Genomic DNA, 27550 nt, shown 5'->3' on the forward strand with positions numbered 1-27550 from the left:
TGGAAGACATTAATAAAAAGACATCTATGTGTTAATTTTTAAGTTTCAGGGTGAAGTCTGGAAGAAGGGTCTACTGTACTTGGTTGATCAGATGCCTGTGTAAGCTAAGGCCACAGCCCGGCTGTGCACTTTGCCACCAAGCAGGTAAGCAGTAGGATTCAAATGACCATCTAGCTTAAGATGACTTGGCTTTTCTACTAACTGAGAAGCAACTACATGGCTGTTCTCAGTCTAATCTGTGTCACATTGACTAATTTTACCATCTGTAAAAAACATGCATTTATTACAGCAGTTGTAGGCTGGTAGGCCTATTTGTGCTGGTAGGCTACACAGGGAACCTGTGGTTGCTGTCTTGGTCCCTAGCTGGGTGAGCAGGCTGAGTTGGCTCTCTGTGGCCAATACAAAATTACTAATTCTGCAGAAATGCAGAATACTCATATGCCAGTAAATGGGATTCTATGGAGCCAGTCTCTTTTAGTTTCAAGAGTAGAACTCAAATTAGTGTTAAGGACAATTCTCAAGTCAAACTGTTCTACTGCACACATCCTTCCCTCTTCACTCTGTAAGAAAACAAATCGTCAACACCTAACGGAAACGTTTGCTATTTTCTATGCATGTTTTTGTTTTGTGCCCCACTCAAGTTGGAGAATTGCAGGCTCCTTTCACAGGCAGAATCAAGCACAGTGGCAGCTGGTGGCTCACTTTGGCCCAAGAGCAGGTGATGAGAACACAGCATTCCCCCATCAACTAGGGTCTTAAACCTCATCTTGTATTGCCCCCAGGTCCCCCCATAGGAGCATGCAGCATATCACCATCAGCTGTGCTCCTCCTGAGTATCAATTCGCTTTTCTCTGCCAGACAGTTCTCCTTCTAGCTGCTGAAGAGCTGGTTCTGGGTGAGATTCCAGATGCTAGCTTTCATCCTAAGCCCGAACACCACCATTTTATTCTTGTTTACAGGCAGTTTTATTTTCTAGCTTTTATCTGCCTTCATGAAATATAAAAGTTTGTGTGATTTTTCCTTCCAAGTGCAATAACACTGTAAGCTCCAGTAGTACTTTCTAATACCAACACAGCCAGAATTTGCAGTGACAAGTTAGTAGGCTGTTTCAGTGAAAGAGACTTTATATGAACCAGCATCCCAGTGAAACCCCATATCTAGGCAAAAAGGATCACTTTAAGGTACTACTAATAAAACTATCAGCTTAGTTAGAAGTCAACTGTTTTACAAGCAACTCCAGAACATAAACAACTGCTCAGATAGTATTTTCAGAATTTGGATTATTTTTTTTCCCCCTAACTTGAAATATTTATGACACATTGTATTTAAATGATCAGACTGCTACAAATCAGTGCAACTAAATGCCTATCATTAGCATGCAATTTCATTACACAATTTGTTTACAAACCTCATATGAATAAATTAAACCAAGGGAACTGAGGCTTGTTTTAATTTACCGCATAGTGTATTTTAAAGGTAAATGTCAAAAGTGCATGCTTCTGCTATTATTTAACACGATTTTCTGTAATCACTCCAAAATGAATGTGGTAACAGTGATGATTCATTTACTTTCATTTTGGATGGACTTTTTACTCAAACTTGTTCTTTTGCCAGCTACACTTTTACACATGTGCCTGTTGGTTTTACACTGCCCTTCTTTAGATGTGACCTTATGAAAATCAGCAACAAAAACCCTTCTTTGAGGAAAGTCTAATTTACTTAATTACAAGGAGTGGGCAGTTGTGCACCAACTTCATCATTCTGTCATACTTGAGGCTGAAAATTGGCACAGAGTGGGCCAGGTGAAAACTCTTTATTACGCTTCCTGTTTATATTGGTAACACGTTAAATGGAATTTTAATGTCTCCTGAGGTCACTTTTAGAGCCAAATTGTGTCTGTCCCTATCACAGGTGTACTGAGTAACTCTGTGCAGGCACAGAGCCTCTTTCTCTTCTGCCGGCCTCCACCTCCCCATGCATAAATGTAAGACGCAATGGATGAAGTCAAGTCCCACCGAAGTCAATAATTGTATTATTAGAACAAGATTTCACTCCAAACCAATTCCTGCAGTTGGTTTGCAGCATGCTCAGTCCTCAGGCTTGCCAGGAGGGCAGGGAGGGAACGCACAGCCTTACAGCCCTCCTGGGGCTTGCGCACTTCACTCGTGTGCTCTCACCCTTTATTGCTATCTGGATCAAATAGAGTCTTTTCTAAAATGGTTTCTTAGCACCCTTTTGTAAGACTCCATTAAAATGCTGTACATTATATGAAGTGTTACGTTAAGTGTGCTCAGACCATAAGAACTTGCACAAACCTCGAACCAACACCAGTTCTAAATTGTTACTCACCTGCTCTTGAACTACTTTAAAAAGAAAAAAAATTCTCCTAGAAATGAGGCACCAGGTAGTAGTTAGCCTAGAAAAGCTCCTTGGAAGGCAAACTCCTTTGGGCTCCACCTTGGCATTCCTGGAAAGCAGAGCACAGCCGGGCCCCGCTCCACAGCAGGCTCCTCCTTGCAAACCAGTATCATTTCTGCTAACAGTACTACCGATGCAGAAAGCCGCATTCCAGCAGTGCATGCCACGGGAGTCACTGGAAAAGGTTTATGAGGTATTATGGGCTGAAATAAAACATCAAATAAACGTATACATGGAACATGCACAAATAGGAGCAGGGGTGATTCCCCGGCTGCAGCCTGAAAACGGCACTTAAAATACAACCTTCTCTCAGCACGGGGGTTCGAGAGCAACTCTGCCAGCTGCCAGGAGATTATGGTGGTAAGAGGCACAGTGCCCAGCAGCAGCCAAACGCCTCTTGGGCTTTCCCTCGTCGGGAGATGGATCTATCGTGTCTTGGTCTGTCACGTAGCCTACAGACCATCCTAACTCATGCCTCCTGACACCTTTCCAATAACCCGAGATCCACTTGTAATCTGGGAGATGAACAGTTTTAAACCGGCAGTATTTTTAATATATATCTACCTCGGATATCAGTAATAATACCGGCAATAAAATGAAAAGGGTATACTTAATATATTTTTCCCTTGTCAATTATTTCCCCTTTAAAATGAATATGATATATTAAAAACCTGATGCTTGTTGAATTTAAAACACCTCAGAGGAAGAGAGAAATTCCCACCAGATATGGAAAAGTAGGGTTTGTCTGGAAATAAATGCAGCATAATAAATTAATGGTGAGGGGGAAAACTTCCCTGTATTGCATAAGGAAAAATTACTGCATTAGCAACACAAAGCATTACTCTTTCTTGTAAAATAAGGCACAGTGCAGCAAGATTGTATGATTTGTACCAACTTTTCATTATGTCAAAAGCAACATGTGTGCCTGGTATTATAGCATTAGGGTTGCCTTGATAAACTGTAACTGTGTAGGATAACATCTCACTTGATAGAGGTTAAGGCAGAAGTAGGAGTTAATGCTCTCCTAATGCAATTTACTGCTCCTTAAAGAAATCTGTAAAGTGCATTTGGAAGAAAGAAAATCTCTTTCGACATTAAAAAAAAAAAATCAAACCCATTTGCAGATCAAGAAATAATAACACACAATTTGCACTAGAAAGATCAGCTTCTAAGAAGTACAAAGCTTGTTATTAAGAGTAAAGTTAGAGAGTAAACATATTTTCATAATGGTGCCTGTTCTTGTAATAGAAAAACAAAATGAATGTAAGTAACATCGGTGCAATAAGAAGTCAGCTCAACACCCAACACTCCGATGGACCCAGCAGTTCAGGCAACAGCTCACAGCGGGGGCTTCTAGCTGGAGGTCACATTTTTTTGAGGTTTCAGATGGTTGAGTTTGCCCCGATTTTCTAATGCTATTGAACTAGAGACACTAGGCTAGGCAAAATGTGCCTAGACTGCATTCAACTCTAGAAAAAAACCCTAATAATTTGTCCTTACAGATAGACAATATTTTATATTAATAGTTAGGGATCCCCTAATTTTGCTTCCTCAAATCCAATGCCAGAGATCCTTTAATCCCACTGCACAACAGAAAATGTAGAAAGCAGATACATTGGCCTACTCACTTAAGAAACACCACCAAAATCTTTATTTCACTAGAAGCAATGAAATGGCCCCCAAAGTTGTTAGCACCAGGAGTTGCCCTGTGCATCAGCAGGGCATGCGGAGAAGGACAGCTGCTGGGCTCCCCTGCACCAGTCGGCCTCGACCTGCACGGAGGAGGAAGCACTGGGAGGGTTTGAGGGAACTGCCAGCTGTTTTGCACAGCCCTCATGTAAGCAGCAGGCATGGGACAATGTCAGGGATCCACTGTTTACTTCATTCTCCACTTCCATGGCTGCAGGCAAATCCAGCCCAGCCATGCAGCTGAGCTGACTGGGGACAGGGGATAAGAAAATGCCAGCGTCACTCACCTACCCTGCAAATAACACTCCTCATACTCCTGAGGAAACAAACAATTGCTCTTGCTGCAGAAATCGCAGGGATTTTGAGAGGAAGAGAGAGAGGAGTCAAGCACATGACAGCAATAAGCTTTCTTCACATACTTAACCTGGTAACCAAGTCAACCGTCCCCAGGGGAAGCTTAATGTCGGCCAAAGAAGGCCAACTGGAAAGTTCAGCTGCTCTATCTTTGGACCATTAATGTTGGTTGTTAGGTCAAGGCTTCATCCAAAAACACCTACAGCTAAAATTCAAGTATTTCTGCTAAAACTAAAAGTGGCATATTAAGTGCACCCTGTGGGTTTGGGGAATGTTTCCCACTCAAACTAACAAAAAAATTGTACTTTTTTTCCGTACCCAGATCAGGAAAGAACAGTCACTCTGCTGATAACCAGTCTTCTTAATAATGCACAGAATATTAACAGCTAGAGTACAATAAAAGTGAGCCCTGACATTTTAATTTATCCTCTGAAATATTTCTTCTTTCACTGGAATGACCTGAAATTGTTGGAGGGCTAAAAACTTTGGTTCTGGGAATGCACTGCCCATGATGTTTTACTGGCTTCATTTCAAATGAAAACAATTACTGTATAGTGAGGATGTTACCACACAGACATAACAACACCATTAACTATTTTTGACTTCCAGTGTAAATTGAACCATTATGGGGTTTTAAAAATGTCCTCATTAAATTTTAATGATCTGTTTTAAGGGATTTTTTTCCCTTATTAAAATTAAAACCAACTATGCTTTACAGCTTTCTCAGAATGTGGTGCATTAATCTAAGATTCAAATAAATCTGTAAATCATAGATTAGTTAATAAAGAGAAACTATCTGGGTTATTACAGGTGGGGCTGGTAGCAGTACCTGTTATTAATGTTGCCTAATATTTACCAATAAAAGATGCTGCTTCCCGTTCTTTAAAATGTTGCCAAATACCATCTGACTGAATAAAAAAATTCTGAGTTCAAAGGTAGACACACCTGGTTGTTTTGTGGTTCTCTCCCCCTCCTCCCATGATAGGAAAAAGAGCAAAGAAAAGAAGGAAAAATGTCAATTGAAGTGATTCAGCTGATTAAAGAATACTTTTCATTTGCATTAACTCCCCCATAAACCTCAATAATTTTTTTTCCATGAACTCAGGGCTGCCTTGTTGTACAGTAAGTACTTGAAATTTTGCATGCTGAGGGCTAGAGAATGTTTATGAGAACATTTCCATCAAATTTGCCCTGAACTTGCCCAATTCATAAACTTTGTGTGGACTAAAATGGAAAAAAAAAATTTAAAAAAAATGACAGTTTACATACACTCAAGAGGGACTTGTGAGACCTTTGCTGTTAAATTTTGTGAAGACTCACTTTATGGTGAACACGCTCCACCCCGTGATGGGGCAGTGGTTTCCCTCCGGGCGCAGCTGCAGCCTCGAGCAGGCTGGCTGGTGTACTCACTCCCTGGGTCCAGGCAATCCCGTCTCCCCCGTGAGATTCATCTCTTTCCCACAGTCTCATCTGCAGTTGCCCAAAGTTAAAACCACCACAAGACTGACTGGAAGGTGGAACAGACCTTTTTAAAAACAGTCTGGTTTGCTTTCACCCTTCTGTTATATCACCACCTGCTAATGAGTAAACATTGTCCTGCAGCATGCACTGACGGAGATTGCAATGATGGTATATATACACTGCATTATATAGTCTCCCTGCTGGCATCCGTATGTTTACTTCTGATTCTATCACAAGTATAAGCGTAGCTCCTAAACATGGACCCTGTCATAATTTTACTTGTTTTTCCACACATCGCCAGACAGAGCAGAAAACTAAAATAACGGGAACACAGCACGCTTTTAAGTTACTTCTAGAAAGTGCCTTAATTTGGTATTCTACAAGAAGAACATGCTACAAAAGCAGAATTTGCCAGGAGGACTCTTGTAGTTGTGTTATTTGAAGAGAAACTGCATTCAAGCTACAATGGCACAATAAGTCAGTCTCCGAAATATGACAACAATACATAATTTATCAATCCGGAAACCTAATACTTGAAAGAAGCCTTAGTCTAACCTTTCCATCACTCCAATTGAATTGTAAGACCACCGCTGTAACAAGACGACTTAGAAAACCACCGGGGTGGCCTTGATAATAATACACATATCATTGTTGAGGCACAGGAAACTAAACCAGATGGTTTTGCTGAGGAAAGCACTTTTTTGGCTTTGTAAAGCCTAAAAACACTAATAGGTCAAACACAAAAGTGGTGAAAAAGTAAGCTAAAGGAAAATTTATGTAAATAAGAAAAAATCTTTTTACAATTATATTCCCCTCACATAAAAAATGGCTGCAGGAAAATAAAAAGGGGGAAACGGTGCTGTAGTTCTGAAATAGATCAGGATAGTTTTCTGAAAGGAAAAGGTCTAACAGCAACACTTACAGTAGGTACTGCTGCTGGAAATCGATACCATATGATGTGCATTAGACAGAACACCTACATATTGTAATTAAAACCCTTTCCTCATTTTTATGTTTTAAATATGGAGACCATTCATGTCTACTGTAATAAACTACTTTCTTGTTCAATCTCTTATTAGCAATCATACCAAACTTAAAGAGAAAATAGCACACACATGCACCTCTTAGAATACATGAAATCGAAAAGAATTTCCACAAAATCATCCATATTTGAATTTTCTCACTTACGCTGCAGTTATTTAGAAGCACATTATTTACAGACTTCAGCATTTCAAAAACAATGAAAGACTTCATTTTGTTTTGTTTTTCTTTAATGCAGACATCATCTACGTGAGTAAAATTAAGATGATGGTGTGTTATTCTGCTGGGAATTGCAACTATTTCTAATAGTCAAGAAGCCTAATCTAAACTACATGCTCTGAAAGAAACATATTATAAGCTCTTTTATTGTGCAGCCTTATTTACCAAAATGTAAGCTTTCATTTAGCATTAAAAAGGAAAACTTTTACTATCACAGTTGTTCTAAAATATGTTCTCTATTCATAAAGGAAGGTTTGCCCATATTTTCAAAATCTGAAAGAAGAAGTTTGAGAATTATGCCTACATTTTGCTGGCATCAAATCATGTTCTAACTGAAAGAAAACATAATTATTTAAATATCAACTTTTTTCTGCTTGCATGGGACAATGGAGAAGAAATGTACACTGAGGAGAGCTTCACTATTATGCTTATTGTTTGTGACAGTTCATTTTGGTACTGCTCAGAAATAGCCTTGCAGAAAACGTTCAAAGTCTGACGCCCAAGTTCTTAACTAAAATCAGAGAGTTAAAAGAGTAGTTTCTGAAGCCAGAAGTCAAGTGGTACCACAGCCGCCTTACTGAGCCCAGGAAGCCTGATGGAGCCTATCTGGACAGCAATAAAGAAAAAGAAATGACAATGCAGTCTCACGAGATCCTATTTTGATTCTGCATGAGAGAGATGCTGGGGAGACGTCTGTTTTGTGGCCAGTGATGCCATCTACCACCTCATATCAAGACTTGAACTCTTTTGTAGGGTTGGAACATTTCCATTGAGGTGCAACATGTGCAAATAATTTAGTAAAACAATGGCATCATGAATTGACCCTGGCAACCCACCTATCTAAGTCTTTTCCCTATAGACTCAGCCAGAGGGAAGACAATCTTCTTTACTACTTCTTGTACCTGCTGTGCCAGCGCTCTCATTGTGTCACGAAGAAGTGGCTTTATTGCAAACACCCTTGCCCTTGGGTCAGTGCTGGGTGAACTTCACAAAGCGATTTGGCATCTTTCATTTAAGACCAGTTATCTGTGCTGTGGTCGCTTACATTGGCTGTACTATATCCTGAGAACTGGACCATTATTTGCATGGATGATTGAACATACTATCATAGTCAAATGTGACTTCCTTTATCCTGAACACAACATACCTCCACATGTCCAAAGTATTTACATGAGGAAATCAAAGAATAATCTCCCTTTGGCATACTTCCTTTGGGAAGATGTTGCTTTCTCAAAAAGCATTTCAGCGTGAGGCTTAGTTCTACATCTTATAAAAAGGACAACAGATTTTTAAACTATTAGAAAGGAAGTAAGGTGGAATAGTCATTGTCTCTGATACACATGCTTCTAGAAAAGATATTGCTTCAGCAAGCAACTGTCAAGAGTTTTATGAATGTTCAGCAGTTGTTCCACAGGAGCACAGTCTATCAAACTTTTCTCCTAAAGGTTCATACAAGCCCTGCTGCTCTCACAATTACTTCACCTCGATGGCAGCAGTAAGATAATCAGTTCAGTGGATCATCACATCAATCAGAGCAGATTGGATATAATTTTAAGATCAATTTGGCTTAATAGAGCCATTAATTATCCCAGCTCAAGCAAGCTGATGGAAAGAAAAAGTTCTCATTTGGAAATACACAAAACACACTTGAGTACGTGGATGCCTCAAAAATCTTTACCCTCATACTCGAAGAAGTCCAGTATTGAGGGTTTAAAATTATTACCTAACTTTTATTAGAAGTGATTAACTTTGAGCATAAAAACTAAGCAGTAAAAAGGGAAAAACATTTTTCACTTCAGTCCATAACAAAAGGGTAATCCTAATTTAAAAGCAGGTCTTTTAAGTTCATGGGCCAATCTCATACCTATGTGAGATATTGGTAGTTACACAGACAGATATGACTGACTTTTGTTTTATAACCAACAATCCTCAACAAATCAAAACTCTCACAAGCAAGTATTCTGCAGGGCTGATGAAAGGATGTGTCACAAAAAACTCAAAGCCTCATCAGACTAAGGTAAAACATATCTCAAAAGACAACACATCCTTAACACTACAAGAAAACAACAAAACAGAACTAGAAATGCCTTGGCCAACAGTCTTGCTGGCTGAATCCTTTTCTTATGCACAAAAGTAAAGTAAACTTTTAAATAATTCTGTCTGGCAAGAGTTTTTATATTTAAATGCACACACAAACGTACAAGAAGGGATTTCCCACAACAGAAATGGTAGCAGCTGTCTCCAAGAGTCAGTCTTTACCTATTAGAAGGGTGAATAGAAGAATCATGAATAAAAGACCAGGTGATGCTGACTGGAGATTTAAATGCAGAAGGCACCACTGTAGATTAGATTTTACTATCTCAATTTCAACATGCACCAAATGGTTTAAGACAATAAAAATGTGCATTTTCTTGTGTATTTTAATCACAAAGTAAAGTATGAATGAGCACCAGTTCCAATTAAAGAAAAAAAAAGGAAAGTCTCTCTTTAAACAGTTTCTTATGTGCTTGGTCCTTATGCTCACTATATTACTTATTTATAAACTGTTCATTTTTCTTTGTTGTTTTTTTTTTACATTATTTAAATATAATGGAAGATAATTGCCATACATTTAGAATATCAAATGGTCCCTGATTTCACCATGAATTTGGGCACATGCATAATTTTAAGCATTTGACTAGACCTGTAATTAATTGAATTGGAGCCAATTATGACCCAATTATGAGTCCTCCGTAATTATTGCTTGAAATACTGGTGGATTTCTATTGAAGACAAAAGAAAATCTTTCTGATCTCTACAAATACTTAAAGACTATTTAAACTGTTACCTTTGACTTGTTTTTTTACTTTTGTAAGATATACAGTGACAGGCTTTTCCACAGCATTCATCAGTGCAGTATTTCTGCTCTCTGCAGAACACTAAGGTGTGAACACTGCAATCGCAGAAGGCAACCTGAGCATCAGCAGGTGATAAAGAGGAAATTGAAGGAAAGGAAGAAAAAGCTTCAGCTGTTAAACTCTAATATGAACTTGCTCTTTTTTGCAGAGCCTCTTTCCAACATGACTATGTTCTATTTGTTGGCTTTCCCTTTACGTCTTTACAAATAAATGTGTCTAGTACAACCCGAACAACAACATTTTAAGGTTTCAGTTGCAGATATAACTTCACAACTTCATTTATAGTATTTAGCATGTAGGAAATTAAAAAACACAACCAACTAGTGATGGATTGATGGACAATTTTTTAATGGTCCAAGTTAAATGTTTCTGAGAATCTATATTTATTTGAAGTAAGACTCTTGGGTGAGTGTCTGAGGGAATTTGTATGATGCCTTGTGTTTTATAAATGGCATAGAAATGAGTCAGACTGTTAAGTCTTGGTATTGTACCAATATTTGAAAATACCTAGCAGATGGTTTACTAGAACTTTCTACAACGAATAAAAGGTATAAGTTAACCTCACAAAACAAATTAGCACACAGAATATTCATATATCAACAGCACTGATATATTGTTCTTTCTCTTCCAACTCAGTGTCATTGACCGTCATCTCTAATACCATCCCATGAGACTTGTGCTGGATCACAGTATAGTAAAAACGGAGAAAGGGGGAGTAAGAGGCAGCAGCAATTTCTGCAAAAATGTTAAGAGTTATTAATATAATTTTAGGATAAAACTAATACTCCCTCCCCCCCCTCCCCCCCAAATTTTCAATGGCTACTTCTAATTTGTTCTCTTCAAACACTGAATGGAAGCCTTTCTTTCTAGTGAGTGAGACTTCCCATTTTTCATTCACAAGCACAATGCTGCTGTACCTGATTTTCAGTTCCTGCAGGTGGCAGTTCAGGCCCCAACTCAAAAACCTAATCAAACACACATTCCAACTCTTCTCCCCTGACATGAACCTATGTTTAAGCATCAAACTTCTGAATCATCTGCTACAAAAGCTGACCTCAACCCACAGCTAGCACCGAGCATGCTGGCAGCCCTTCCCCTGGTGGGCATCTACATGCTTCAGTGCAGGCATGTGCTTCCATGCTTTACATTATACAGAAGCATTTGCCCAAAATCACAGTGGCAGTCAGATGAATGCATGTGATCAAAGCTAAAGTCCTGACTTCTGCTTTGTAACTGACAGACGTTCTCCACTCCAATTCATACAGGATACGATCTCTCCACGAAGTCGATGGGAGTTTGGTCATCAACTTTCATGAGATCAGGAATTGACCCATAATGTTTTATAAAACAACAAAAAGGAACGTATTTATGGTTTTATTATTATCCCTAATAAGGAAATAAGGAGAAAGAAAACACAGTACATGCTCTAGTCTATATGCACATGTGTTACTTGTATTAATATCGATGGGATTTAAAAGTACATATGGAGAGGATAAGATACATCCCTATGTGTTCAGCCATATGCTTAAGGAAGCTCCCCAAATGCTTGTAAATACGATCATGCTTTCTAACATACTATGTATTTATTTGAACAACGTTAAATCTCTAAACCCTACTTTCCAGTCCATTAAAGCCTCAAATAATTGTTTACTTCCAGTTTAAAGTTACTCTCTTTTTTAGCCATTAGAATACTGCCTGTAACCACATTTCCACAATATTCAGGGAATTAGAGAATTGATAATAACTCTCCCATTATCCAAAGGGATACCTCTCTGGGAAGAGAAATACTCAAGATGAACTATATTTTAGTGAGGAATTCTTTCCAGAAGGTTTTGGGACAGGCCCAAAATGTGTAGCTGAAAGGTCTGGAATGCTACTTACACAACAAACATGTGTTCATGCTGTAGACCTCGGACAACTATATTCCTTCTGGAGGCCAAAGGCCTTGAAAGCTAGTCATTCTTCTGGATAGACTTGTTCTCATTTCCTTCTTTTTTTTTTTTTTTTTTTTTTTTTCCCCTTTTGAACGCAGGACAAGTGTCTGACCCACTAGGCACAAGAGGGTTATTCTGGATTTCCCTTGTGGAAGAAGACATCAGAATTCATCCCATGATTTATGATCTGGTGCAAGTCATTTTGGAATAAAATAGCCAAAGTATTTATGGAATATCCAATGCCTGTCAGCAAATTATGCTCATTATGTTCATGCAACTGATCATTTTATTTGGTTTATCTTTTACTTCCTTCCAGTTGAGACTTGATAACTGACTTTATGAACACTCTTGACTATAGTTTTATCCATTAAAAAGATGATTGGGATGGTTTACTGGATTAACTTCTTCAACTACTGTTGGAGCCACAAATATAAAACAATACTCATGGAGGCATAGTCATGACATTCATAGTGCCCTTACCACCTTACATGCAAATGCAATGCAAAACTAAAAGCCAACTTTATTTATATCCAGCTGCCAAAAATCACCTTCTTTGCCTGCTTGATGTAACCCTTTGGATGCCAAGGCAATATGGCTGTTTACTTTTTTTAATATCATCCAGAACAAAAGTTTATATTGTGGTATTACAATTTTGTTTTCTTGCTGTTTCTTTTTGACTGTAAACAAGATTTGAGAGCTCAGCTTTTATTTTACCTTTTAAATCCCAGTTTACAATAAAAATCCCAAATCAGACTTCTTCCTACTGAAATACTTCTTACTTTGTGATATAGAAAAACAAAACAAACAGTCATCATCTTTTTAAACTACATCAATGAATGGTGAAGCCAAATCCGGTTTCCCAGCAAGGAATTATTAAAAGACAGAAATAGTCCAATGACCACAGGAAATCTTTAAGCACCAAAATGGGGACAAAGGTCTCCTGGGGAAATAACAATATTTCCTACATGGTCATTCACGTCTCCTTGTAATACAATACAGGGGTATTGTTTGTTTGTCTGCTTAAGTAGATGCACAGAATAAAATTAGAAACAAATCCTGACTATGAAAACATTTCAAACGCTAGATGCAGGCACATGCGTTGCAATACATGCCATCACAACTATGTTGTGATGCTTCTTTCTAATGTATAACCAGCTAGACCTTTGATCATTAATACATACACCATTCTTGCCTCATTGTAATAAAGGCCACCAACCTCCAGCAGGATCTTTGGCTTCAGGTCATACTGCATCTTGCTGCAATCTTAATATTGGTCATAAAATTTGTCAAAACAATAGGAGAAATACTCTAGAATAGATCCACTTTATAGTCAGCCCCCTCCCCCAAGGAATTTAGTCAAGGAATGTAAACCCAAAGATTTATTTTTATGCTCTGGTCATGCCTGGAGTAGACTGCTGTGTTGCTAAATTCCCTACTCTGAAATCAAGAGCAAGACAAAGTTAACAGGCCTCAATATGCAAAAACATCTTGAGATAGCCCTCCATGGACCATGGCCTGAAGTTACAGAAATAAGCATTATCCCCACCATGAAGACAATTCAGAAAAAGGCACGTGGCCCACAGCTTACCTCAACATAGTCCCTGGCATGGCCCCAGTCCCTCTTAGCATCCAGATTGCCCAGGCTGAAACAATCCAGCTGTCCGAGGTGAATCTTTGCTACCGATCGGCTAATTTTTCGAGTAACAAAGTTAGCCCCTGGAATAGAAATAAAAGGTAGTATCAGCACAGAGTCACAGTGTCAGATAACTGGCCACAAGAAACACCTTGTATAGCTCCGCGCATGGTGCTTTCAGTCTTCATTCACTCCCCTCACACCAGCTAGACCCGTGCCATATTTTATCGTTTGAGTAGGCTAAGAAGCTTCCAGTGCAAGTGTCACATTAGCTGCACTTTCACAGCAAAGATCTTTCTTTGTGGGACTTCTTAAGCATTCCTAATTTGCTGCCTCAGTATTCAGTCCAGGCATAAAGCCAAAGAAAATCATTTGGAATGTCAGTTCTTAAACACAAAATGCAAAAGGTTACATAAAGAAGAGAGACATCTTAGACCACCCTCAAGTTTTTTGTTGCCATTTCTTTTTTCTTTTTTATAATTTTTTTTAAGGAATGCATATATCTAAATAAATTAGTTCATCAATAAAAAAAAGGGACTATCCAAATACTACATATTCTCCAAAGGACTGTTCTGGTTAAATGCATTCTACTTTTCTAGTTATTTGGGATTCTTTGTCCCCCAGGTTCAGTGAGAACATGAAATTGTGATTTCAACTTTATCTGTTGAAGGCTGTACAGTATTTTATCATATTTCCATATTTTGTTCACTGTATTGCTTTGGAAAATTTGTGTACCCATTTCTGCTCCCTGTAGAGTTGCTTTAAATAATATTTGTTTCTAGTTATTTTCATATCTTGATTTTTAGATTATGACAGCTGTGTTTCTAAAATGTGGTTAATAGTCTCCTCAAAAGCAGAGGGATTTGAATTTAGACCATGAGTTCAGGCTAAACAAGCCCAATGGCATTTGCACACTAATGGGCCAAAAAATTAAAATTACATGCCTTTTTTAATAGCAAAAAAAAAAAAAAAAAGATTGAGTGGTGACAGATGATACCTCATCCTGATGGAAAGCAGGAAAGTTGGTGAAAATTGTAAAATGCTCTTAGCAAATTTCAAAAGTCCTAAGTAGTGCAGATTGTACATTCAATGCATATATGCAGGTTTTTTCATTATGGAACTCTGCTCTTGAGATATGCATCTCAATATTTTCTGTTTCCTGTCAAACAAATGATGGGCTGCTGCAAAATTATTAAATAATGTTGAAGTAATTTTTCAGACTACTAATTTTTCCTATAAAGTCAAGAGCACTACAGTACCTTTTTGTGTCATTTGACTCTGCTAAAAGTAAAAAAAAAAAGCGCACCTATAAGAACCATGTGGAACGAAATAATTCAGACCTTACCACAGGAATAAGATTGAATTTTAATTTTTTGTCAACTGCTGAACTAATTGGAACTCCAGTTATTAGCCATTTAGAATATATCATTAGTTTATGCTTGTTTTTTAAAGGATGAAAATCATGTAATTTCCATGTACCCTGAAAAAGTGTTCATGTATAAAGGAAGCTTACAATATAGTGTGACTTGCAAAATTTTGGAAATAAAATATACTGGAGAGTTTTTTTATAGCAATGTTCCTCAAAAATTGGACAAATGAGTCAACTGCAGGATGAAAGCCCAAGCCCTTCTTCCAGACTGCACCCTGCATACTCACCAGGAGAAATATGATTATCCCAAAGATAAACCAGTGCAAACCACAGGACCGACACAGTGACTCTGCTATTGCCATTTCTGAAAGCAAAGTACTGTGGTTCCCCTGTTCCTGGCTGGACGGGTTTGCAGTGGGAGTGCAGTGCTGGCTTAACAGAAACCAGTGACAGAGTCTCTTTGGCTTAGTCAGACTGGCACTTCTCCAAAGACTGTTTCCATTTTTTACATTATCAAAGTGCTTTGAGATCTTCACACAGATTATTACTAAATGATTAAAAAATAGACTCAAATTATTACACAAACTTATTAGGATTTGCTCTGAAACTTCCTAACCTTCTGCACTGAAATAGTTTCAGTTAGCATTATTATTCAGTAAATAACAGTTGAGGGAGAAGCATTTTTTTTCTAGGATAAAGTATATGGCTTTATGTTCCAGACTCCAACTGAGTAATAAGCAAAAGTGGCCGCTTTCAACGCTACATTCCCATTTGGAGTAAAAGCAGTGAGAGTTCTACTCATCATCTACATTAAAGCAAGTTTTACTGTCAGCTTGCATGACTAATGAATGTCAGCTTTCATTTTGGAGCAACCACTTCCTCAGCACACACACAAAACAGCGTATTAGGTTGTGTGTGTGAGAGATGGGACTTACGCTATCAACTTAACTTGAAATATATGAAAGATACTGCACAAGAAAAAGCAGATTCATCTAGCACAACACAGCAAATACTAGTAACTGCTGTCTTCTTGCAGAGTCACTGATAACTGGAGAGAAATGATCTTCAAAGATCTCCAAGCAAAAATCAGAATATACCTCAAAAGGCTGAAATGAAGAATTAAAGAGCACCACAATGAAAAACAAACCTTTATTTTCCAGAAATATTCCAGTAAGGGTTCAACAAAATAATACCAACCCTTTTCATGGAAGTGCCTCAGCATTAAAGTTGCGGAAGAAAACTATGCTGCTGTTCATTCTGAGAAATGCGAGTAGAATTTTTTTTATGCAACCAAGGACTGAATGGCAGATTTCAGAAGCATTTAAAAGATATGGTTCATAAACAATGTTTAAATACTGATTCTCTTCAAACAATATCTTAAAATATCCCATTACACTATATGTTTGATCCCATGCCATTAAATGCACATCATAACAAGAATTTAAGCTGATGCCCACTGGAGTCATACAAAATAGTTAAGGCTATGTCAGCATTTCCATTAAAAAGCCCTGTCCTAGGGGTTTGCAATCAGGCTATAAAATCTTGCTTTGGCCTGAAACTTGGCAGACGTAATGTCTCTTTCCTCAGGAATGATTCTATCTAAAAGGTCTATGTGGAGTGCTACAGATATCTTTGTATAACTGAATACAAAGTACCTTTTGAGACACAGAAGTGGTTAGCTTCCTTCTTCCTCAGGAGGTATTGAGGACTTGCTGATGTTGAACCTACAAGAGCACTTTCCTCTATAGAATGGCCAGTTAGTGCCAACAAGAGCGTCAATAGAGCTGCTGGTGTTAACCACTTCACCCTTTATGTTGATTTTCATGGGATCAGGATGTTGCAGCAGCTAAAATGCCACCAGCTACCACAGCTGAATAAGGCCTACTTTATTATGCTACTAACATTACTAATTCATGTGGAAACGTGTTGGTGGTAGCAACACAAACTAGCTTACATTGGTGGGGAAGAGAGATGTCGAAGTCCCACATTTGCCTTCTGGCTTTGTACTACTTCCTCAGTTCAGAAAGATTTTGTAAAACACACCTCACTCTCACACCTAGTACGAATGAACACGGAGTGATCAAAACTCTATTATATGGATGATGTATTTTGACTTATCTGAACACTTTCAAAATGTGTGAGGGTAGCACTGCTCTGGGAACTCACTATCCTACAGTAACCAAGAAGAGAGTCATTCTTGCTCCCTCAGTAGGGCCAAGCATGCTGGGCTAACTGCCTTGCATAGTTATCTATGCAGCAAAAACATCCAAACCATGATGGGCCACAGTATGCTCTGGTTTCTGTCTCTACTGACAGCACTGGAATTGCTGTACTGGCACAGCAGAGATGTGTCCAGACGTTGCAAAGGATGCTTTGGTGTGTCCGCACATTTCAGCAGTTACAAACAGCCTTGGTTGAGCAGTGCCTGACAAGTTTTTATATTTTAAAAGAGGCCTTAAACATGAATTTTCATTATATTAACAGCTCTTTCAGGAACCCTGGGCATTAGCTTAGATTTGTTTTCAAAACCCAAGCCGTCCCTCTGAGATCATTAGCATTCCAATAGGAACCATAAGGTCTGATTTACAAACCTAATTTATCCTAGATACTATTTTAAGCAAGGATTCCTCATCAAGCAGACCTGATCTGTAAAACATATAACTTGTCAGCAAGCCACTATAGGAACAATACTACAATAAAAAGAAATAGCAGAGGTATAATGCAATAGCTTCTGCTCTCCAGCCCAGGCCTGTCGCCCGCCGCACTGCCTGGCGCAGGGTGGAAAACAGGTCGCACAGCTCATCCCTCCGAGAAGGACGCTGCCTACATCTGGCAAAGATACAGTTTTGAAAGATGGACACACCTCTCGTTAACATGTATTTAAAACTACTGCTTTAGGAAGCACACTCTCAACACACCTACAGTTCCAAAGCTGGAAGCTCCGAGAAAAAAAATCTGGGTCTCTGCATTAATACCCCGTTCCTTTTATCAGCACTGGGGTTTCACCTTTTGTGTATCATCAGGAAACTGGCTGTTGAAGTAGGTGTTTTTCTCTGGAATCTGTGATTTATAAAAGGCAGCCAAATGGATGAAGCAGTTTTAAGAGCCATTGTTACAGTAACTATTTCTCTTCAAGAACCCTCATTTTCCAAGTTCTCAATGCTACATACAAAACTCAACAGGTGACAAAATTGCAGTCTTAGGAAGACTACTATCCCTGTATAACACTAGGTGTTTCATGCATAAGAAAATCCATCATTAATCCTAGTAATATCACAGAATAACAGTCAATCTGATAGCACTTAATAGCAATACTTATCTATCAGATGAGATGCAGTCCAAGCAGTCTATCAAGCTGCCATAACATCTTTTTTTCATTTTGCATAAAATATGATAAAAAGGTTTCTGTCTTTAAAGATGCTGGCACAAGAAAAAGGGTGGGTTTTTTTTCTCCAAGTTTCTACAATTCTGGCATAGATTCTAGTGGAAGCCTAACATGTTCAAACACATTATGTACCCAGTGCTTCTACTAACCCAAAGGAACATATTTCTTTTAACATATATGTATTGTAAATGATACATTTAATGAGATCATTAAAATGTTTTGATTGCCTGAAAATCCACATTGCTCATAATTTCCAGTCTGTGAGAAGATCTTCCACTTTTGTAACAAGCTGAAATTAAAAAACAAAGCAACATCCAGTTTTTCTAAGGGAAGAAGTCTGGAGCTTCCTTTAGCTTATACTGATGAAAAGCAATAACAATTATTCTGAAGTCAATAGAGTTATGTCAATGTAAACCAGATGAAAAATCAAGTTACAGATCTTTAAATTAACCTTCCATATTTTGGATTTGAATGGAATTTTCAACCGTACCCTGATCAAAACAACTGATACAGTACTGCATTTTGGTAAAACTAGTATAGCAGCTACTTAGTGTATATTAAACACACATGCATTTTAATTGTGAATCCACTCTCAATTTAAAATAACAAATTATTCTTCTCACAACAACAACTATACAAAGTGGAAACATCACTGTTTGAAAACAAAGCAAAAATCACTGTTAAAAGTTTTTTTTTTTTCCTTCCCAGCTCTTCATAATATCCTGCAAATTTTACACAGCAAGTACAGCTACATTTGGATGAGCTTGCCAGAAAGTCCACAATCAGATTTTTGTAAAATGAAATATACATGAAATAAGGGTCATATGATTCATAAGAAACTCATTGTAAAGTCATGCACTGCATGGGAAACATCTTCCTGACCTGAGCAATAAATCATTTTATTTCCTGAAACATGAGATATAGTGCTTTAATCCTTACATTTTAATCCTGTATAGCCTAGCTGGAAATATTTTGCTTCATCATAATATTTCCAATCTCTTTCTCTATCCTTTAAAATTGTAATAGTACCTTACGATAGTGGGTTTCTCAGATTTTTCATACATTTTCAATGTTTTTCAAATATTTTTGGTTTACATGCCCCCAACTATTTTCCAATGGACATGTGAGATCTCTAAACAGGAAAGATAAAGCTACTGATAATAGGCTTGTTTCTAAAAGTTATTCTTCATCACCCCCTGGGAAATCATCGCATAATAATAAAATCCACGGATCACAGATTGAAAGCAATGGTCCAATAACATGAGGATAAAAATTATCAAGTGATCCTCATTTGGTATTACTTTAAAATGTGCGATTTCAATAAAATGAAGTAGTACTAATTCCTTTAAATATTGCTATCAAAGACATTAATTGGCACATCAATTGAATTATTTCCTTTTCTAATACATTGACACACATTTTGAACTTTCCAATGCCAAAAGTAAAATGTGCTAAGTCTGCTTGGCCCCATTTTCCATTTGCACCACCACACTTTTCGATGGAATTCCTTGGGTAATGGAAAATATACTACCACCTGTATTTTAAAAATGAGAAGACTGAGGCAGAAAGGTAAAGGCGTGCAGAGGTAGGGCGCATCAGCAGCAGGAGGACAGCATGCTGGAGGGGTCTGATGCTCTTCAACCCGAGAGAACCTCTGCCCTCAACATCCACTTGCACACTAAGAACATTTGGACAGCTGAAGGCAACAGGAGGTCATATAAACTAGGCATGGAGGAAACAAAAATTATTTATTTTTATAATCTAAGGGGAAAATAAGAGTGAGAGACAAATCTTGTGAGGAACGACAGGGTATAGAAATTGAGACGGAATGGAGAAAGTAGGGAGACTTTTCTTTTACCCAGCGGGCGGAAAGATAGCATGAAGCTTACCTGGAGGGACAACTAGTAAGCCATGTAAAAGAGGCACATGGAAGTAGGGCAAGACACTATCAACCACCACCAGAGGATGAGAATCAGATGTGACGTTTGCCATAGCACGGCGAGCCATGCTGCCCTGTGATTCAGTGGAGCTAACCCTCCACTGGGGATCTGTCATCAGGGCTTTAAATTCTTCACGACTGTTCTGCATACAAACAGATAGAGGTTTCCGCCTCCCAAAGAAAAATGACAAGATGATTTCTACGACTACACAGCAGCAGTTCTCTAAAACGACTGTGAAAAAATGACATTTAATTAGCAGACAATCTGCATGGGTAATGTGTAACACAATGCTATTAGATTTCACATCCAAAATACCCTTATTCAGGATTAATTACAAATCTCAGATCTATCATATGGGGTTGGTAAAAGGATAGGGTGACATACCAGCAATAACTGCTGGGCAAAAGGTGCTATTTTAGTATATTTCCTCCATATAATTTTTCTTAAATTAAAATATTTTCCCCTCAGGAACTGTATGCTGAACAGGAAAAGGTGAGGCATCAAAGATTCTTATAAAGGAAAAACCAAACATTAATACCGAAAACAATATGTGAAAGTGTTATTCCTGTTCCCAAGTTTATGCTGTTAATGGCACTTACATAAACAGAGCAGCGTTTCGCTTACAGAAAACTTAACCTTTTGCTCCAAACTATTCACTCTGATTTCTTAATCGCAGTTCATATACACTACATTGTAAAACAAAGGTAAATGTCTTTAGCCACTCTGATTTGTTAACACTCATTTAAGCTGTGTTTTTTTAAATTGTACAACTGAAGTTATTGAATTAAACCTCTCATTTAAGCTGTCACAGAACTAGACAAGCCCTTGCATGTATGATCTATGGGTAAGCATGTGTGTGTTTGCCCATCAGCACAGACTCTTTATATTGTTTAAGCATGTGTTAACAATTGGAGTTAAGTACATGCTTTGCTGAATTGGTGCTACAATAGCTAGAAACGTATGCAACCAAAAGGAAAATCCAGCACCATGCACAAAATGGAATATCATACAGTCTAGGGCAACTTGCACTAAAAATGGATTTTAACTCAGCTTGTTAAAGAGCTATCAAAGTTCAGACATCTGTGCCCTTAAATTTAACACCCCTTTCCTTTTCTCCCTGTTTTTCCCCTCCTCCATTCTCTCAGCAACCAGTAGCACATCAAAAAACGTGCTGTTTGATGGTTCAAGCTGCGACATTCAGCCTTTACCCTAGTGCTCCCTTGAGATGAAGCAGGCAAGGCTTTTAATCTTACCTGGTGACACATGACTGACTAATACAGTTTCTTGGACCTTCTGACCTCTGGGGGACTAAGTCGGCTTGGTCTCTCAGCCTCTCCAGGTGGCTGAGACATCAGCTTGTGGTGGGTCATGGTATAATCAAAGTTTTGCACGGGTCTTCCGGGTCTTTCTGTGCACCCATATTAGTGCTAACTTTTAATGTGCAAATTTCTGGGTATAAAATGTGCCATTTCACTTCAAGTCAGGGGTAAAAAAACTTTCACTTACTTCGACTGAAGGCAAAAGAGTGTAATAAGAACTAGCCTTAAAACCAATCACAGTAGCATACAACTTTGCTGAGTCAGTGCTGATGTATTTTCTTGGAGAGAGAAAAATGGTTTAGCTACAGCCAAATAACTTATTTGAAACTTTGCCTCCCACACAAACTAATAAGCAGTCCTAGACAGGCTTGACACATACCGTATAACTCAAGATGTTCCTAAATCCATGTACCTCCCCTTTGAGCTTTGTTGCTCAACTGTTTTTCTCTTAGGACTTTCTTCTGGTTAGCTTTGTGACAACGGTAATCCTCAAGGCACCCTTTAGGCCCTCAACACATCATCTGGTAAATGTGTTTCAATTTTCATAAACCTCCCTTTGCTACAGGAGTCCTGGTGCCACCAAGAGGTGTCCTGAAACACAGTTGAATTGTATTTCCGGGGAGCTGGAAAGAGCCGTGGGCAAACAGCTCATTGAGAAGTAACAAGGTGGGAACTAGCAAGAGCTGGAGGGAAGGAGAAAAAGTCTCAGCTTCTACAAATAGAGGAGGTATGATTTTTTCTAGTACTTGAACAGGGCACATAAAACGCAAGGCACTACATTTCCTTCCATCTTCTGTGTTATGAATAATTAGATTCTCAGCTAGGATGTGGTGAGAAGTACATCTCCAACACCCGTGATGATCCCAAAAATTCAATGTACGACTCGTCAATTGCAATGGTCTGCGATTACCAGTACAAGGACGAATTGTTCCAGCTACAGATACCCCTTCAGACTCACAACAGACTAATCAAGGAAATGCATGGCTCTGACAGAAGAGTAAAAAAAATGAAATCTTCACAGCGTGTGCTGCGGTGTGCAGTCAAGCTGGTGTGTGACCAGGGGTATGAGAACAGCTCACGCCACTTTCAGCCCACTCCGCCTGCCCTGGCTGTCCCCATTTCCCAAGCTCTGCTTCTGCACAGGGACCAGCGGGGCTGCTGAGGACAGAATAGGACAACACTGGAGTTGTTATCTTGGATAAAACCAGAGCAACACCTCTCAACTGCAGTATTTTAACAACAAACCCCCTTGGAACAAGCTTTAAAGTAACTGGGGGGGGTGGGGGGGGGGCACGGAACCCAAACCTAAAGTAAACCCCCAACCCTAACAGTCTAAGAAGAGAATAGGAGGGAAAGGCAGAGACAAGCTGACAATCTACCAAGAAGACTGCAAGCCAACAAAGACAGCATGTCCCTTCTGCTCCTGAAAGACTTGGACACATTTGGCCTAGTTGTGTTGACCTCCTGTATTCAGAGCCAATAAAAACATTATTTCACCTAGCTGTAGTTACTGCCGGTTGCTTAAACTTCCCACAAAAAGTTATGTCCTTATTTCAGAGCAGGCCGTGATCGGTCTCGGGGGACCCTGAAGTTAAGCAAGGGTGCTACAGCTTCCACACCCAAAACCCCAAACTGGAAATGCCACCAGGCAGAGGGCAGCTCTCCCACAGGCAGAAAAGATACGTCAGGAGGTTGCATAAAAGCCATTGCTGAGAGCGAACTCCCCTCTGGGACGAACCCTGGGCATGCTGCTGATTTTCACTTTAAAATGAAAAAGGCACTGAGGCAAAGAAATGGACAGTGTTATTTACTGAGAAAATCACTTGAACAGAGGAAATCAGTAAAATTATAGCAGCTTCTTGGAAGGTACATACATTTCAATGAATATTCCCTTTTTCTAACATTGCCACTGAAACTGAATCCCACTCCTACATTCTTTCTGTGTGGGAAGAGTGTGTCTCTAGTGTAATTAATAAATTAAATAAAAATAAATATGCAGCTATAAACCCAGAGAACTCAGTTTTCTGGCAAGATAAACTGGTGCAGTGTCACTGAAGGCAGATTACTTAAGTTTACAGAGAAGAATCCAAACTTAAATATTCCAGCATTAATGTGTCCAATTGCCACAAAAATTCTGCATAAGAAAATGTGAAACAAAACATTTGGAAAGTGATTAAATGGCAAAAACCAGAGCGTCTAAATAAAATGTCCATTGACCACTGTTCAACTTGTCATGATCACTACTGTTTCAGTATCAGAATTTTTAAGAACACTTCTTCCTTTGTGGACTCCTAAAATTCATTGTTATCCTGTTTTTGTGATATTTCCCATTTAAGTTAGTTTATACTTCCTCTAGGAACAGAAGAGGCAGTCAGATCACCTGCTGTTCTGAGATGCCTACAATACTTGAGCACAATGGGGTGAAACCAGGACAGAAAGTTAGCCCAATTCTGAATTTCCTGGCTTTGTATTTTTAGTGGGACCTTTCACATAATTTTAATATCCCCATAGGTAGCTGTCCATGCCCTCAGAAAAACACACATGCACATACACACACTGTACATGTTCAGGAAGAAAGCTGTAAATTCTAGCACTAAAAGTTAGGATTATGTGTGCCAGTGTTGTTTTTGAATGCACAATGATAAAGTTTCACAAAACACCTCTAGATTAACTACACATTGTAATTTTTTTCCTAATAGGATTGCCCTCTGTGCAGAGAATAGACTTGCTCTGACAGCAGAAACTATTGCCTTGTGAGAAATGAAGTAGGCAGGGGTCCTGTGGAGTCTGAAGCTAAACAAAGATATAGAACTGCAGAAAAAGAAATGATGGATTCACAGTTCAGTCTGATTAATGCTGCTATGGAAGAATGAATAAAAGCCTGGTTTCTTCTGAAAAGGTGCATAGAAAGTCACTTAAATCAAGGCGATTTAAGGTGATCAAGGTGATTACCAAGCCCCCAGATGCAAACAGATGGGAGTTTTGTTTTGAACATCAACCAATCAATCAATCAATGCAGACTTTTTTCTTTTTCATGCCTTAGTTTCTCACACCAAAAATGGGGATATAATGCCAATGTTTTACAGGAATTTGAGAAAGTTAAGTATGTTGATATTTGTGAAACAATGAGAGAGAAGTACCCTGGAAGAGTCCAAAAGGGATGAAATCGCTCTCAGTGCAAGGCTTGAAGAGTGGCCATGAAAGGAGCACCGAGCAAATCTGCTGTCAGAGAACTCCTTCCTTGCTCTTTCCCCTGCGAGATCGAACATCTAGTCATTCAGGTGAGAACTTTCCACCCTGTGTAAGGAATAAGGAAGAGGAAGCCTGTGGAGGGGGGAAGACAAAAGTGCAAACAAGGGCTTTATCAGAACACAAGTTTGTGGAGGCACCCCTCACTCAGTCATTACACAATTTTTGAGCTAATCAAGTTTGCGCTGTTCCTTTTTCCCTCCTTTCATAGTTTTCAGGATGTATTCATATTTACCTCATTTCTTATGCCCACACTAATGTCTTTGGCTGGTGAGGAAGACTGTAAGTGCTGTGGCCACAGAATTCTTCAAACTCCTGCTGCAGTCTAGAACCCACTTACAAAACTGGACAAAACTGCATTTTAAATAGTTTCCCAATGCGCACTGAAGAGTTCATCTCTCAAAGGGCAGTTTATTGAGGGGCTCGAGGAGCAGGGAGGGAAATCACTGAAATTTAACCCTGAACCCCACGTGAACCCAGGGATTGGGACTGCATATTTTCCACTGTCCTGCCATCTGCTGCTTCACTGCACATGGTAATCTTTGGCAACCCCACTGAGAGCTGCCTGGGCTATGGCTCTGTTCAGACAGGGTGTAGAAAGAAAAGACACTGAGAATGTCATGGCTGGCTGACCAGACTACTGAGATCAGAGAGATTATGCCTCATTTGCTCACCAAGCCCTGCCAAAAGCAACACCATTTAACTGCAGGTACTCAAAACCCAACAGGCATGTTTAAAGGAATTCTAGGCTTAAAAAGAGGACCATTCATAATGCGCATTTGTTGGGGATACTGTAGCCACCACCTTTTGGCAACTATTCATGAGAGTTTTAAAAAAGTTTATAGTGCCCAGCATTTCAGGTACAAGTGATATCTGGCAGAAAGTATCGTACCTGATTTATAGGACACATGGACCTGGAAGATGACTCAAGGCAGGAATAAACAAAAGGGACCTAATAGCCCAGCAAACAGAGATAAGCAGAGAGAAAAAACATAGCTGTTATTTTAAAGCAGCTACAGTCTGTTTATCTCCCGGCTGTGAAATGCTGCACAGTATGGGAGTGTGAGGGTTTGGTACTTACATGCATAACCTTCATATGTCATCTCATGACAAGGGACCTCCCTTGAGCTGCAGCCAAATCTACATTTGTTCCCCAGAGCACCCCATAGGCTCCAGATGCAGCAGGCAAAGAAACAGCTCTCAAACTCCGATTTCCTCTGACCACACTCTTCTGAATAAGGGCCCCAAGCCTTTCCGTGCTAAAGTACCAAACGTTTACCCACAGAATTTACTATTTCAAAATGATGACTGTAAAAGCTCAGGAATATTTCAGAAGTGTCTTAGAGGTGCTAAGGGATATTTTCTAAGGGTGTTAGACCTGCAAGAAAATTACTGTAGGATACAGAGTTACTGTAGGATTTTTGAACCATAGCATGCTGACACCAACCGCCTGCTACTAACGTATCTCCCTGACCTTCCCTGCTTCTGCCAGAAGTACTAGAAATGAAGATGCAATTGTATATGTGTCCGCAACAACATCCTGCCCTATTTCTTCACTCAAATACTGATCTTGGAAATGACAGTGCTTTCTCTCATATCTGCTTGGGAAAACAAAGGCACTTCAGTAAGATAAGCTTCTCCAGGGCTGCAGAACTGTGGTTGGCAGATGTCAGGGTTGACAAATGTTCTTCTAATTGCAAAGGGACACTATGAAATTATCCCCTGACGTGGAATAGACAGTCACTGTCACCCTTTCTTCTACCCTGCTGCTCTACTGCCTCCACTCTGTCTGCCTCACAGGGAGATCGGAAAAGAGACAGAAAAAGCGATGTAAGAGAGAAGGAACAGGCATCTTTTTCCCAGCTCCAGCTGTGTTGGAGCCAACAGGCTCTGTTGTTTTGATGGTTCCAGAGCACTCTCATCTCATTTCATCTCTGCTTGACAGAAGAGCACAGCAGAGGTGGGAATGGCCTGCAGACTTACAGAGGGAGCTTCTGAAATCCTTAAGCTGTTCCCTCCTAGAAATGGCCCTTCTCTGAGAGCTGGAGTCAAATAACCTCAACCCCAACCTCTTGTTCATAGGTTCTGCACCTGGGTAACCCTTGACACTTGCAAGGGAGTTTTGCTAGTACTGAGCTTTGTAAATAAAAGGCAAGGCAGGAGCAACATGTTAAAATCAGTAAGGCAGAGATATCAAACATGCTTTCCACAGTACTTTTTTTTTATACGAATGCATAGCTTGAAAAGAGTAGGTTTGAAGTACAAAGCTACCCATTAACATTCTCAGTTTAAACTGCTTCTCTGCTGTTAAGCTCTACTGAATCAGACATCCCCATTCCTACTCTCCTTCTTGACTCATAACCTCAGTGACAGCCACGAAGCCAGGCAGACCCACTTCATAAAATGTACTAAATGAAGCAACTTTAAATAATAACAAGGACTGGCAGGTAGCCACGCTAGAGGAGGAAAGACCTGGTAGGAATGTCCTGCAGCATAAAACTCTCTGTTGTTCTCATTACTGCAAAGGAAGAAAATCTCTAAATGCTTTTGATTCAAATGATCATTTGACAGAAACAACGGACAAGACAAATAGCTGTAAAACAAGGCAATTGGATTTCCTACCGCTACAATATCTTACTTGG

The 27550-nt window shown here is 39.2% G+C and overlaps 1 protein-coding gene across 1 annotated transcript in view; it reads right to left on the reverse strand.

Moving 5' to 3' along the window:
* GMDS (GDP-mannose 4,6-dehydratase) overlaps positions 1-27550 on the reverse strand; it is a 426651-nt gene that overhangs the window by 216325 nt on the left and 182776 nt on the right. Inside the window, exon 7 of the mRNA XM_010573292.1 lies at positions 13602-13729. Coding sequence (XP_010571594.1) covers positions 13602-13729 — 128 coding nt within the window. The remainder of the gene's footprint in view (positions 1-13601; positions 13730-27550) is intronic.

Source organism: Haliaeetus leucocephalus, unplaced genomic scaffold (genome assembly GCF_000737465.1).
Source record: "Haliaeetus leucocephalus isolate CR32 unplaced genomic scaffold, Haliaeetus_leucocephalus-4.0 Scaffold373, whole genome shotgun sequence".
Taxonomy (NCBI): domain Eukaryota; kingdom Metazoa; phylum Chordata; class Aves; order Accipitriformes; family Accipitridae; genus Haliaeetus; species Haliaeetus leucocephalus.